General features: G+C 35.6%; 1 protein-coding gene across 1 annotated transcript in view; it reads right to left on the reverse strand.

Annotated features, from left to right (window-relative positions):
• Positions 1 to 5,866: 5,866 nt before the first annotated feature.
• Positions 5,867 to 13,422, reverse strand: part of LOC105499715 (histone deacetylase 2) — a 31,149-nt gene continuing 23,593 nt past the window's right edge. Inside the window, exons 9-14 of the mRNA XM_011772495.3 lie at positions 11,150 to 11,290; positions 10,507 to 10,615; positions 9,423 to 9,553; positions 8,503 to 8,658; positions 6,851 to 6,908; positions 5,867 to 6,238 (exon numbers count right to left, since the gene is read on the reverse strand). Of these exons, the coding sequence (XP_011770797.1) occupies positions 6,208 to 6,238; positions 6,851 to 6,908; positions 8,503 to 8,658; positions 9,423 to 9,553; positions 10,507 to 10,615; positions 11,150 to 11,290 (626 nt within the window). The 3' untranslated portion in view covers positions 5,867 to 6,207. The remainder of the gene's footprint in view (positions 6,239 to 6,850; positions 6,909 to 8,502; positions 8,659 to 9,422; positions 9,554 to 10,506; positions 10,616 to 11,149; positions 11,291 to 13,422) is intronic.

Genomic DNA, 13,422 nt, shown 5'->3' on the forward strand with positions numbered 1-13,422 from the left:
ATTAATTTGGATTTCAGACAAAACAGATTACAAAAGGGTGTTTGGCATCAAAAGGAAATAGCACAGGAATTATGCCTAAGCCTATTACATATGAACACTGAATTATACAAATAAATGTGTGTGACAATAACAATGCTTATGTGATTGTTGGAGAAGATGACAGCTAGTAATAATTTGGACTTTGAATTATATTCTTTCCTGGAAAATGGTATTTAGAGTAAATTTTTCACATCTACTTGCCCAAACTTTCTTATCAGATGCTGAGTTGAAAAGAACATACCTAGATTCTATGAAAATTAGAAATCTAGCCTTTTTAAGAATATGACTTTGGAAATACTGGTGAACAGATCTCCCATCCTTACGCTTGGAGGGCAATTATCTACCACGGGCACAACAGGGCACAACAGTGCCCTCTTGAGCACCTTAATTTCACCTAGTCTAGTCAAAGGCAACACAACTTCAAACCTTCTGGCTAGACTTCAGAATAAGAAAATTTTTGAAGTGCATTTCTCACCTAAGGACATAGCATACTAAAAAAATAAAAGCAAAAGGGGAAATTCTTGGCCTTTTAAATCAAACATTATTTGTTGCCAGAAGTGTAATGACTTTTTGTTGGTATTTGTTAAGTACAACCAGTTTTGATACTGTGTTCTCTTTTACTTTAGGAATTGCCTGTCTGTACTTTCCTTTAAAAGTTTAACCTGTACACCATCCTATTAAGTATGTGGCAAGTGCATGGAAGTGACCCTGGATGTTTATTTCTGAAGAAACCAAAAAGATGACTAGTAGAGGATACGAGAGAAGCTGGAAGCTACTGATTTATCAATAGAATCAAAAATCCACAACACAAAAACAGATTAGAGCTTCTTTGTTCAACTCACTCCTAAGTATAAACCACTGGTTGCAAAATGGGTCTGGCCAAAAAAATTTCCTATTCAGAATCCTGCTACTCATTTTACTTTAGAAATATTATACATTTCTTTAACATTTAGAGTAAAACAACCTTAATAAAAAGAGCAAATAACAGAATCTAATCAAGGTGTCTTCTGTCCTTAACCGGCTGTTTATTCTACTAAAAAAGAATTTTTCATAATAATCCTAATCATAACTCTGCAGTGTTCAAAGACCAAAGGAGTTAGGTACTTAGTTTAGTAAACAGTAGTCGTGGAACAAGCACCCAATGCCCCTGAATATTCACTGTTTTAAGCTATAATTCCTAGAAATAAATTTCAATTATTTCCCATTCTGTATACTAACCGATTCTTACCACCAGTCAAAACAGAAATTATTCTGGCTCTAATATTAGTTCCATTTTGTCTGATCAGCAAAGTCACAATTAGTCAATGACTACCAGATATACTCTGTGTTTTGCAGATGTAAAACTTAGAAATTAGTGTTATAATTCTTATAGAAAAACCTTAAACAGTATACTTAACTGTAGTTTAATTCGAATAGTTTTTAATCCAATATTGCATTCAAAAAGAACCTGTTAATACATGTTGCTCTGCTTGTTACATGGGCCACCAAGTGACTGTAAAACACACAGAAAAATTTTTAAATGCAGTATCTGCCATCTTGTGGTAGAGTGAGGAAATGCAGCAATTGAGAAATTGCTAAATGCTGTGATCCTGAACATTTCTCCACATTGCTCATGTAAATAGCCAATAATAATAATAAGATAGTTCTATATTTCTGTAATCTATTTAATACCATTTTTCTTGAGATTATCCTTGAGTACATTACAGAGGCATTAAATCCCCCCAAAGTTGTCAAATATTATTTGTATCCTTGCTAAAATCAGGTCTCAAAAAGATTGCTTCTCTATCCACCACGACCTAGCAGTCTGACGCTAGTAGGCCTCAAACTGCAACAAAAGGCTCAGATACAACCCATCTGGCATCTAAAGGAACACTCGAAAATTTAGAACTTCCCCTGGCACCACTCTTACCCAACTACCTACCTTTACCTCATAACAACAGCAAGCCAGGCGCGGTGGCTCATGCCTGTAATCCCAGCACTTTGTGGGGCCGAGGCGGGTGGATCATTTGAGGTAAGGAGTTCAAGACCAGCCTGGCCAATATGATGGGAACCCGTCTCTACTAAACATACAAAAACTAGCCAGGTATGATGGTGCACGCTTGTAATCCCAGCTGCTTGGGAGGCTAAGGCATGAGAATCACCTGAACCTAGGAAGCAGAGGTTGCAGTGAGCTGAGATCATGCCACTGCACTCCAACCTGGGCAACACAGTGAGCTCTGTTTAAGAAAAAAAAAAAAAAAGACCAAAAAAAAAAAAAGCAGCTAACCCTTACTGAGCATTAACTATGTTATTAACTCAATCCTCACAACAAACCTATGAAGCAGGGACTATTATTTTCCTCATTTTAAGTTACAAAGCAACTGAGGCACAGAAGTTAGTAATTTTCCTAAGATTATAGTGAAGAGACCCTAAGTTATTGAAATGATTACTACTTGTTTTCAAAAGCCCCTATCATTTATATCACAATGTGAATAACAAATATTACCAATCCCAGTTATCAAAAAAACTTCAGCAGTATTGCTATATCAAAACCATAAAAAAACAGAAGATGCAGGTGACTAACTTCAATGTAAAAACTTCAAATAATCACCCACTGACAGAATGCTAGTAGCTCTGGTAGAAGGGCAAAGCTTAGATATGATATAACTAGCTTAGAGTACCAATGCTGACTTAGAACAGTGTCCACCCATGCCACAGACAACTGAGACAATGTGGCACCTTCATTAAATGAATTAAATAACTTTTGAGTTAATGTCTTAGTTTACTAAACCTGACATGAGTTTCCTCAAACACTTGCCAATAGTTGCTTTCTAAGTCTGTAACATGATAGGTTTAGGTCAGGTACAGTGGCTTATGCCTGAGTCAGGAGAATCGCTTGAGCCTAGGAGTTTGTGACCAGCCTGGACAACACAGGGAAACACCGTCTCTCCAAAACAAAATTTAAAAATCAGCTAGGTGTGATGGTGCACACTTGTAGTCCCAGCTACTTGGGAGGCTGAGGTGGGAGAATACCCTGAGCCCAGAAGTTCTAAGATGTAGTGAGATACGATCATGCTACCACACTCCATCCTGGGTGACCGAGATCCTTTCTCTAAAAAAAATAAATGGCCAGGCGCAGCAGCTCACGTCTGTAATCCCAGCACTTTGGGAGGCCAAGGCGGGTGGATCACGAGGTCAGGAGTTCAAGACCAGCCTGGCCAACACAGTGAAATCCTGTACTAAAGACACAAAAAAATTAGCCAGGCATGGTGGCAGGCACCTGTAATCCCAGCTACTCAGTAGGCTGAGGCAGGAGAATGGTTTCAACCCAGGAGGTGGAGGTTGCAGTGAGCCGAGACTGCGCCACTGCACACCAGCCTGGGTGACAGAGTGAGACTGTCTCAAAATAAATAAACAAAATATGTTTTAAAAATGAGGTTAAAAAGTAAGTCTCTCTATAGCTTTTTATTTACTGAAGTTAAAGATCTTTTCATATTTACAAACTGTTTCCCAGTTCACATCCTTATACATTGTTCCTCTACTATCTTTACATATGAGCCTTTTGACCTGGGATGTGTTACAAAGCTGCCTCCCACTGTCTCTTGTCATTTTTCTTGACTTGGCTTCAAAGTTTTTGTTGGTCCACTGAATTAATTTTTGTTATCAAATATATCATTTCTTTTATAGTTGAGTTTGGTGTCACACTTAGGCCTTCTCCAATCCATTTGCTTTAAGAGTTTAGGTTTTTGGTAGTTTTATCTTTTCCTATTTAAATCTTCTAGTGGAGGGCAGAAAACTCCTGGGTTTTTTTCCATTTGGTTATCAGTTGTTATCCTAATTCCACTTACAAAATAATGTCTGTCCTTGCCAATTTCAAATATCATTTTTATCCTACATGAATTTTTTAAAGTATTAGAGTATTTTGACATCCTACTATGTTACACTTACCTTACTAGACACCAGAACCATAGCGTCTTTACAAATTATTTCTAGAAATTTTTGTTATTACAAATGGGGGTCTTTGTTCTTCTAACAGATTTGGTCACTGTTACTGATTTCTGGATATTAATGCTGTACCAAATCACCTTGCTGAAATTGCTTTAATTCTCTTGAGGTGTTAGTTGTATATAACAAACTACTTAGAAAAACAAAAACTCTTAAATACACCCAAGGAGATTCAGTATAGTATTAAAGTGTACAATTTCAGTATGTTCACACAGTGGAATACATAGCAGTCAAAATGAACTATACTTAACATGTCTCAACAGGGGTAGATCAGAATATTGGATGGAAAAAAGCAAAGGGCCTTTGTCTCCCAGCACCTGAGTACTGAGCTCAGTTCCCATCTTTACTGTCCATCTCCGGGATCTCCTAGGTGACTCTACCACAGCCCCCACTGTCCTGTGAGCTGCAGGTACTGGGAGATCCATAGGGAGGATGCCGGAACATCTGGAGCCTGGGAAATGGTATTTTCTTATTTGAAACTGAGGATCATCATGGTGGACAGGAGGCACGGTGGGAGGAGGGCGAGGGATAAGACTACAAATAGGGTGCAGTGCTCGGGTGATGGGTGCACCAAAATCCCACAAATCACCACTAAAGAACTTACTCATGTAACCAAACACCATCTGTACCCCAGTAAGCTATGGAAAAATAATAAAAAGAAAAAAACGAAAGTTACAGAATTGTCTAAATGTAATACCATCTGTTTCACCAACACTAAATACATTTAACTATCCTCCTAACCAAGGGACTAAGTTCCTTAGTTCCTAATGTCATAAAGGTTTACAGGTTGATAACAAATATGTAGCTAAAGTACAAAAACATGGGTAAAACATGCACAAAAACATGGATAAAATAATCACAATAGTGATTACTTCTTAAGGCTGGGATTACGAATGACAAAAGTACACGAAGAGAGCTTCAATTTAGGTGTATTTTAAGAAAAAAACACTGAAGCAAATATAGCAAAAGTAAAATATTTGTTAAATCTGGGTGGGTGCACAGCTGTTCATTACAAAAGTCCACGTGCTATTGTGAATGTCTGAAATATTTAACAGAGCTGTAGAGAAGTATTTTCTCTCTTAATATTTTATCTCAAAAGAATCAATTTGGGCCTGACAAAAAAGGAGATTTTACTGATTTTGGCAAGTTCCTAAAATGTTTCGTCTTCTTTGCACATCTTAGTAGCAGGAATTACCCTCACTTGTCTGCTTCCTGGCACTAGAATGTAAGCTCTGAGTGAAAGCATTTTTCCATTATTCAGTTACACTCCCAGTCTTAAAATGGGCAGACACACAGTAAGTAGTTGTTGAATGATAAATCATTTGTGTTTACTTCCTTGACTTAGAAACCTGGATGTCATGTAACTAATAACGGAATCTGGATGCCATGTAAATGCAGTAAAAGAAACAGGTTTTGTCTGAATAGCAGGTTCCATTATAACCCAGCAACATACTAAACAGGCAAGTATGGTCAACACAAGTTCTGGTCCGTTTCTTCTTTCAATTCAGAATTTCCATTTCAATTTTTGAGGATCTTTGGGTCAGCTCAAAGAACTCCTACATCTCAATTGTAGAGTCTGTATTATTATTTCATAAATTGTAATGGGATGTTAATCTTCACTGATACTAACTGGCTAAGTTATAGAGGGCAAGGTGGTAGAATTTCTATTGCAAAAATAAATAATAATTACTATAAATACTCTTCCCAAAGAAACAGCAAATAAGATATCTTTCGAGCTGTAATTATTATCTTTCATCTAGAGTGTATTGTAAGTCTAAAGAAATGATGTCATTAGCCGTTGAAACAAGATTTCATATTGTAGTAATAAACAGACAAAAGACAATCCAAGTACAATTTTTTAATAAAGATAATTACAAAAGATGGAAAAATCAGCTCAGAAAGGCCAATTACTTCTTTAATAGATCAGTTTTTTTGACATAATAACTCACATCAATTTTAAATACTATCACATAAAGCATGGTGGAGAAAAGAAATTTTGCTTCATAATTAGAAAAACTCACAATAAAACTTGCCAAGAAAAACAAAAACGAAAAAGCCATTTGAAAATAAATACAGTCCATGCCAAAGTAGTATAAAATGAAGCCAGAAGTCTTCAAAAAGAAAACATTTTCCTTTCAATATTTTCTTTTTAATGATTTTCTGAAATTGGTGAGACTGTCAAATTCAGGGGTTGCTGAGCTGTTCTGATTTGGTTCTGTTAAAAGAGGCAATGTGAAATATTAACAATGGCACAATCTCGATTTCAATGCACTGACCTACTCTATTGATCAGGTCCTGTAGGCTCATGCTAACAAACACATTAATTGATAATGTCTTAAGTGTTTCTGGATAATTAATGCCTTAATCTTTCTAGTGATTTTATAATCATTCCAAGTTATCCTGTAAAGGCTGGCACAAAATTATGTACGCTCAAACTTTTACATGCTTTCTGACAATAAAATCCTCAACTGTTTTTACTTAAAATTGTTTCTTAAACGTACCTATCTCACAACACTAAAAAAATCATGTACACAGAAATAAGAACACCATGAAAACCATTAAGTGCACATATAAAAGACAATAGCAAAAAAGGATCTCAGATAAATGACGTATAAAAATACAAACTGACTTAGTTTATATTGATAAACCAATAGGTAAGATGGCATATGTTGTCTTATGTACCAATACAAACTAAAATTCAGAGCACCTCATAATGATGTTCTAAGGTTCAGTCTAGTATTTCTGAAGTGTGTACACACACACACCAATAAACATGTTTAGCATTTTTATAGTATGTAAAAAGTACTCAATAAGGAACATCATTTACCCTTTGGTATCTGTTTTTTCACCACTGTTGTCCTTGGATTTATCTTCTTCCTTAACGTCTAAAAATAAAGATTGGGAAAAGATTAAAACCTATTTTGAAATATAAAATGTATATATATTATTTCAAAATATACTTTATTTTTAAAATATAAAAAAGTATCATGCAATCTTATTATTAATGAATTAGGGTCTAAATAAGCTTTGTGTTGGGTGTTTCCTAAACGATGGCAGTACAAGCTATGAACAGTCACTGGATTGGGGTGGGGAGGAAGAGAAAAGGTGGCCCTAACTCTAGGTTTTGACCTATAGATTTAAAAAGTGTATTTCATTTTTCTGTAGGCTGAAGAAGTTTAACAACTGCAAGGCCCTATCAGAAGAGCCCCATCACCAAATAGAGGGTTTATTTTTTAAGCACAGAAAAGATAAAGCTTTTAAAAATGAGAACACCAAAAAATAGACAAGACGACGACATAGTGAAAATGAAAGAAAAGAAAAAAAGTTAGAAAAATCCTACAGCTAAAGTCAAGTCCTTACCTCAGTCATGGCTTGAATTTTTGGATGTCAATCAGTATACAAATATAGACTGAAGCCATCATTATAATACACTGCGAAGTTAAAATTATAAAATGGTAGATAGAGAACTGTATGTAGCCTATTGAGGAGTGAATTCACAAGGAAAAGAATAGAACTAGATGTGTCAGATGTTACAAATTACGAACTCTCTAGTTAAAAAAAAAAAAAAAAAAAAAAGAGCCAGCTTATTCACATAACTTCAATTTGATAGATATAGGAAAAATTGGATCAGTACCTCTAAATCAGTTTTTCACATGCTACAGGATAAAAATTAACAGGTTAACTAAAACGTGTGCTCATCACCATTACCTGCATTAGGAAATGCATCAAGCGCTGAGAATACAAGTATTTAAGATATTGTGTTCCCTAGCCATGAGCAGCTCAATCTAACAGGGAGACAAAATCCTGTGAGGTGCTATAATATGTGTTAAATAAAATGGCAGAGGCATGTGTAAGTGTTCTGGGAAGTCAGATGAAAGGTAACAGATTCAGGTAGCAAATTCAATTGCCTAAAGCTAACACAGCGTTTTAAGGTAAGGCAATGTATCAACGTATTAACTCCTTCCTAACCCACATCCCAAATCCCCTCCTAGCTTTCCTCAGAGCTTTTAATGTTTTCTTCAATTTCTGAACAAAATCCATTATTTGACCTTTTTCAAAATGGCAAAACTAGTCTAAGGGTATGTAACTCTTCTTTGTGTTTTCTCCCATTAAATAAGCTTTAGGTAGTTAAAAATTACCTTAGAAGTTCAGTTCTGACCATGCATTACAAATAGATTCATAATTACTTTGTCCTCTTTCTTACCCAATCTCTATCACAGTACAATGTTTACTATTTTAAACCCACGTTATCAAGAAGATAAAGTTTCCTATATTATTAAAGCAAACAGGAACAATAACATTTATATAAAAGCTTTAAGAGCTAAGCACCACTTACATGTAAGAAAAAAGAGAGTCATCTACCTAGCATACTTCCTCCTTTGATACTTGTGAAACTGACTTTAGGATCCCATAAACATTACAATGTAGCTCAATTTTTTAAATTTACAATTAAAACAACTACCAAGAAACAAATCTGACCTGCTTTTTTGTCCTCTGTTTCTTTCTTATCTTCTTCAATTCTAGCTTTCTTTGCTCCTTTCTTATGATCAGCCACATTTCTTCGACCTCCTTCTCCTTCATCCTCAGAATCTGAGAATTCTTCATCACAAGCTATCCGCTTGTCTGATGCTCGAACTGCACAAAAGATTTTAATAAATTTTGACAAAAAGAGTCATAGGTTTTATAATCATTATAGCATACTCATACAAACGCACCAGCAGTTACCACATTTAAAGGTAAAGGATAACAGATGCCTAATGATTTTAAAATTTGAATGGAATGAATGGTTTACTTAATATTGAAAACTTTGCTTTCAAGTATGAAGAAATGGCTCAAAAACACATAATAAAAATTGGGGGAATTTCTTTTTCTTTTAAAAATGCTGAAACTCTGAAGGAAAAGTGTGTTTTTCTAATGGGGATAGGAATAATATCATTACTTAAAAAGTAGCATTTTATTTCAGAGCTGAGAGGTGAAGCAGACCAAAAAAAGTACCAATACCAAATATGTTAGACAGTCTATACCACTACATGTACCATTATGCTACAATCTAACCATCATATTAAGTGTAATGAGAAGTTGCAAAATCAAACAGATGTTTAGTTATTTGGTTCACCCTACTTCAGATAAATGAGATGTCTTATTAATTGCCAAATATACTGAAGTGGCTAGCTTTTGATAACTTTCAATCATGTATGTATATCCAGCCATACAAACTGAAACTGCTGACACCCAAATCAGGTTTTGAGATCAGGAAGGTAAATCTCTGAAAGTGGCAAAAATGACAATAATAATAGTGTGCTCGTGAACATGACTTAACAGTGAAGTTCTTAGGCCACTAAAACCTTCAATTTGAAGTATCATTTTGACAAACTGGAAAAATAAAGGCATTATCTTACTAGAAATTCTCTTGTCTGGATCTTCTCCATCTTCATCTCCACTGTCTTCATGAACAGCATCTTCTGGAATAGCTTGCATCTGGACACCAGGTGCATGAGGTAACATGCGCAAATTTTCAAATAAACGCTGTCTAAATTACACACGCAAAGTTTATTAGACAAAATTCAATTTCTTTGCAGTTCTTACATGCAAGAGAAAATATTTAGCAAAAAATTTCATCTTTGGTCTAGCTAAACCTATAAATTAAAAGGTCTCTCCTCTGTTGCCCAGACTAGAGTGCAGTGGCAAGATCATAGCTCACTGCAGCCTCAAAATCCTCACTGTAGCCTCAAACTCCTGGCAATCCTCCTGCCTCAGCCTCTGCATTAGGACAACAACTGTACGCCACCATACCTGGCAAATTTTTAAATTTTTTGCAGACAAGGTCTCACTATACTGCCCAGGCTGGTCACAAACTCCTGGTCTAAAGCTATCCTCCCATCTTTGACTTCCAAAGCATTACGGTTTATAAGCATGAGCCACCTTGACTGACCAAGGAGGCATTATTTTAGTCCCCCATTTCAATGAGGGGAAAACACAAGCACAAAGGCAGGTGAACTTATCAAACATCATACAGCTTGTTTGTGGTAGAGGTGACTCAAGCCCATGCTATGTACTATAATGTCTCTACTTTGCTTGTGGAGACAAAGCCTTAACAAAATGTTTCAGACAATGAAAATAACTTATAGTGCGCCTTGCAATTTTCAAATACTTTTCAACTAATAAAAAAATATTATTTCCATTAACTGAAGAAATTAAATGGCTGAACATGGTGGCTCATGCCTGTAAGCTCAGCACTTTTGAGAGGCAGAGGTGACAGGATCACTTGAAGCCAGAAGTTCGAGACACCCATCCTGACAAAAAAATTTTTAATTAAAAAAATAATAATAATAATAATCAGTAACTTAATGTTTCAAATCCTTTAGAAAGAAACAAGAGAAATGTCTAATAAAGTTAAAAGGACCCATCATACTTGGCCCTCTAAAGCATCCTAAATCTTTGTCAAGATAAAATGTTTATCAAAACAATTCAACGGTTTCTTACTTTATCTTTTCCATATATTCTGGAGTGTTCTGGTTTGTCATGTTTGAAGGACTAATATGCAGTTTGAAGTCTGGTCCAAAATACTCAAAGTAATCATTATACGGCAACTCTATTGAAAACAATAAAATAGAGTTACACATTACAAGCTGAGTTTTCACAAAAATCCATGCACAGAATCCAGATTTAGGTGGTGAAATAGTTCCAAAGAAAAGGTTTAAAAGTGAACATAAAGTGAATGTTCTCCTATTTATAAAGAATGGCACTTACTCTAATCATCCATCCATCCATTTTGATATACAGTCTCTGACTTTCAACGGCTTGACTTACAGTTTTCTGGCTTTTTTGTCACAACTTCAATGTCTTGTATTCAATAAATTACATGAGATATTCAACATTTTTTTTTTTACAAAACAGGCTCAGTATTAGATTATTTTGTTCAACTGTAGCCTTACCTAACTGTTCTGAGCATGTTCAAAGTAGGCTGGGCTAAGTCATGTTTGGTAGGTTAGGTGTGTTGTATCAATCTTCTACTTATCATACTTTCAACTTATGATGGGTTTATCAGGACCTAATTGCAACATAAGTGGAGGAGCATCTGTACTGACAGTTCATACAATAAAGATATCATAATAAGAACACTTACCATTGGGAATCTCACAATCAAGGGCAACTGCAGTCTCATATGTCCAACATCGAGCAACATTACGGATTGTGTATCCACCTCCACCAAGCATCAGTAATGGTAAGTTAAAAGTTTTTACAACTTCTACACATTTAGCATGACCTAAGACAAGAAGATTTGGGTAACAACAAAATCTGCATACTGCAACAGTTTGAAAAATAAATTTTAAAAAGATAGTAAGTGCAAATGTTATTCAACCAAAATGGTTTTCCAAATATTTAAAAAACAAATAAAAATGTAAAAAAGTTCGAGTCTAAAACTCCTTTCCAAACACGTTTCACACAATAATACATTAAAAAATTAAGATTAACTAGCTATTTAAAAGTTTTTAAACACTATTTTACACTTTTTAAAACACTTTTATTTAAACACTTTTTAAAAGTGTCCCTGATGGAAGTCAAGTACACAATTATATTAAGACTATAATATGAACATACACCTATTTAACACAGAAAGATGTTCATGTAGGGTTACATGGTGAAATTAATCAGGTTACAATAAAACATTATGTATAATCTAAATTAATTTTTATTACCACTTCTTTCCTTATGGACATGTGTAAAATAATTACGGAAAGCTAAACAACATAGTTTAACCCTGAGTTAACTTTAGGTAGTGGTACTGAGTAATTTTCATAACTTAAGAGTTAAAAATATCTATTACTATTTTCAAAAACTTCTTCAACTTGTATGTGTAAAAATTTAAATATAATATTAATAGTAAACCTAACATAAAAGTAAATATTTTCTGTGGATACATGTCTTAATTCAATAATCATTTATAAGTTACCAGTAAGTTCTCCTTGAGGAATATTACCAGTTAGGCACATAACTCAATCTTTAAAGAAGAAAATCGTTTTTCTATATTTCTTTCCAATTCAGAGTTAATTTTACAAAGTTTATCCGTTCTCTTCATGTAACTGTATACTGTGGGAATTTTCATTAAGCATTCTTCAATAGTTGCCCTATGTGATTTACATAATTCTAGCACCCAATTTTTATTACTGCTACTAGAAAAGTTTCTTATAACAGATAAAAACCATTTGGATATTTTTAAAGACAAAACAAACATACAAAAAGTTAACTTACAGGCTTCCAAGTCAAGATAGCTGGCTAAACAAAGAGATGTTTACTTTTCCTTCATTCCAAAACTTGACAAAGATGACTGGAAAGGGATTTTTTTAAAAGCCAAAATTCAGAAAAATGAAGAATGGGAGAGAATACAAGAGCAAGAACATAGCTGATGGGAGCAAGGAGATGGACAAGAGATAACTAACTTCAGCAGATCTGCAAAAGCTGAATCAGGCCGGGCGCGGTGGCTCACGCCTGTAATCCCAGCACTTTGGGAGGCCGAGGCAGGCGGATCACAAGGTCAGGAGATCGAGACCACGGTGAAACCCCGTCTCTACTAAAAATACAAAAAATTAGCCGGGCGAGGTGGCAGGCGCCTGTAGTCCCAGCTACTCAGGAGGCTGAGGCAGGAGAATGGCGTAAACCCAGGAGGCGGAGCTTGCAGTGAGCCGAGATCGCGCCACTGCACTCCAGCCTGGGCGACAGAGCGAGACTCCGTCTCAAAAAAAAAAAAAAAAAGAAAAAGAAAAAGCTGAATCAAAGCTGGCAGTAGAGAAACTCAGAATGAAGTTTAAGACTTCGGAATTACAAATATCCTTACATGCTTTATACAACTGAAACACTATTAGCTGAAATACAACGTTAATTTTTCTCTAAGAGTGAAACGATTATAAAAACTATTAAGTACAAAAACATTAAGGACTTTCATGTCTAACAGGAAAACTGATAGTTAATACACACTCTTAAGAGTACATCAGGTAGATCGTTTTAGAAAGTTTATAGGCCGGGCGCAGTGGCTCAAGCCTGTACTCCCAGCACTTTGGGAGGCTGAGACAGGCGGATCACGAGGTCAGGAGATCGAGACCATCCTGGCTAACACGGGGAAACCCCGTCTCTACTGAAAAATACAAAAAACTAGCCGGGCGAGGTGGTGGGCGCCTGTAGTCCCAGCTACTCGGGAGGCTGAGGCAGGAGAATGGCGTGAACCCAGGAGGCGGAGCTTGCAGTGAGCTGAGATCCAGCCACTGCACTCCAGCCTGGGCGGCAAAGCGAGACTCCGTCTCATAAAAAAAAAAAAAAAAAAAAAAAAAAAAGAAAGTTTATAAACATTTTGAGGCAAAAGATGGTTATTAACACATTAAGTTACATGCTGTTCAACCACTG

Source organism: Macaca nemestrina, chromosome 5 (assembly GCF_043159975.1).
Source record: "Macaca nemestrina isolate mMacNem1 chromosome 5, mMacNem.hap1, whole genome shotgun sequence".
Classification (NCBI taxonomy): Eukaryota; Metazoa; Chordata; class Mammalia; order Primates; family Cercopithecidae; genus Macaca; species Macaca nemestrina.